This window comes from Zychaea mexicana (assembly GCF_025766255.1).
Source record: "Zychaea mexicana strain RSA 1403 chromosome Unknown BDB00scaffold_29, whole genome shotgun sequence".
NCBI lineage: Eukaryota > Fungi > Mucoromycota > Mucoromycetes > Mucorales > Lichtheimiaceae > Zychaea > Zychaea mexicana.
The window spans coordinates 29,892-31,485 of record NW_026516692.1 but is presented as its reverse complement, the minus strand read 5'-3'; the positions used below and the strand labels follow the sequence as shown (position 1 = coordinate 31,485).

General features: G+C 35.2%; 1 protein-coding gene across 1 annotated transcript; it reads left to right on the top strand.

The window, feature by feature from the left end:
- Positions 1 to 397: 397 nt before the first annotated feature.
- BDB00DRAFT_871530 (uncharacterized protein) lies at positions 398 to 1,366 on the top strand (the record flags this gene model as incomplete). Its single annotated transcript, XM_053126840.1, has 4 exons — positions 398 to 490; positions 587 to 808; positions 898 to 1,193; positions 1,270 to 1,366. 4 exons carry the CDS (start codon positions 398 to 400, stop codon positions 1,364 to 1,366), a joined length of 708 nt encoding a protein of 235 aa, XP_052980478.1.
- Positions 1,367 to 1,594: the final 228 nt, after the last annotated feature.

The following is a 1,594-nucleotide window of genomic DNA, read 5'->3' as shown; positions in this document are numbered from 1 at the left end:
GTTGTTTTTACTTCATTGATTTTTTCTTTTATAATATTCTCCATCATCTTTTGTTTTTTTTCTATAGTATTGCATAAAACCTCATCTTCAAAATATTTGTTCATAGCTTGTTTCATAATAGTTTCTATTGAGTTAGTCATAGTAGACTTGCAGATAAGAATTTCTGTATTAAGAATAACTATTTTTTATCAGCTTATATTATTGCGATTATATTTTATATTATAGCAAAAAATTCAATTTTGTTTTTTCGATTTTTAAAAAACTGCTGATAATTATAAAATTCTAAATAATATCCTATATAACCCTAAGCTGATTTATCCTCAATGATTATCCCTCATTAGCGAATGAAATATACATATCTTACATACGCATTTCTACAGTGAAGATTAAGGCTTACATGCTTACAAGAGCAAGATGCTCAAGCGGCATTGGTACAGACCAGTTGAAGTACTCGACAGTGCTAAAACATTTGCACATTATCTTTTGGGAGGTAAGGTTTTTCTTCGAAATCAATAGTTAATGAATAACAATACACCTGTCACATAAAGAATTCTGAAATTTAACCAGCGTCGCCATTAAATATTAGGCCAACACAAGAAATTCCACGTTGACGATGGTCATTATGAAAGCATTCAAGAAGGAAATGCACCAATACATTCTTGAATTAATGCATGATGGACTGCTGTTAAAAGCAAAGAGAGAACGAGCAGTGTTCAGCACTTCAGAAGTAACACTCACAGTATCGAAACGTATTACAAAACGATCTGACCGCAATAAACCTTACAAAATCATGATCTGTGCACTGGTGGTAATTGTCTTCTATACAGGACTCTCAGGATATCAAGTATTTGTCCCCCCAAAAGAGAACTCGAAGAAATATGGGAGTTTGTCCGATAGAAAGATGTGCAGCTATTCAAAGCAACAAATACGCAATCAGGAGGATATACATTCACCTTACGACTCACCATCCGCCACTTCAAAAACAATAAACCGGATGCAGCACCAGTGGTAAAAGTCATCACTTCAGATGCGACAACAAGTGTAGCTGTGGATGCGCCCACACTGATCATGGCACACAGCATTTGTCAAGAAGTCTTTGACACTGAGTTCCATACATGGTATCATTCTGATACAAAGCAGCTTCGCATCAAAAACGAGTTTCTCGAGAAGCTAGTATTCGTATCAGAAACCAAGTACGTACACAGGGCTTTAATATGGGATCAATGGTTTTACACTCTAATACTAAACATACTGCGACATTACTCCTAGGAATCACAAGATGTCCGAACAACCATTGACATCAAACTCAGTCCCACAAATAATCAAACTGCTGTTCTATGAAGCTGGCCTCTCAGGTAGATATTAATATTAACAATACATAAACTTATATAATCTTCTCTTCTCCAATAATAAAAAAAAAACTCACATTAGTAAAGGATTTTGAATCCAATCCTGGACAAGGGCTCTAAAATTTTCGTGAACGGGATTTTTTTTTTTCGCTCATGGGATTTTTTTTTTTGGTTTACGGGATTTACCATTTCGTTCGCGGGCTTCTTTTTCGCCAATGAGATTTTCCATTTGGCCAACGGCGTTT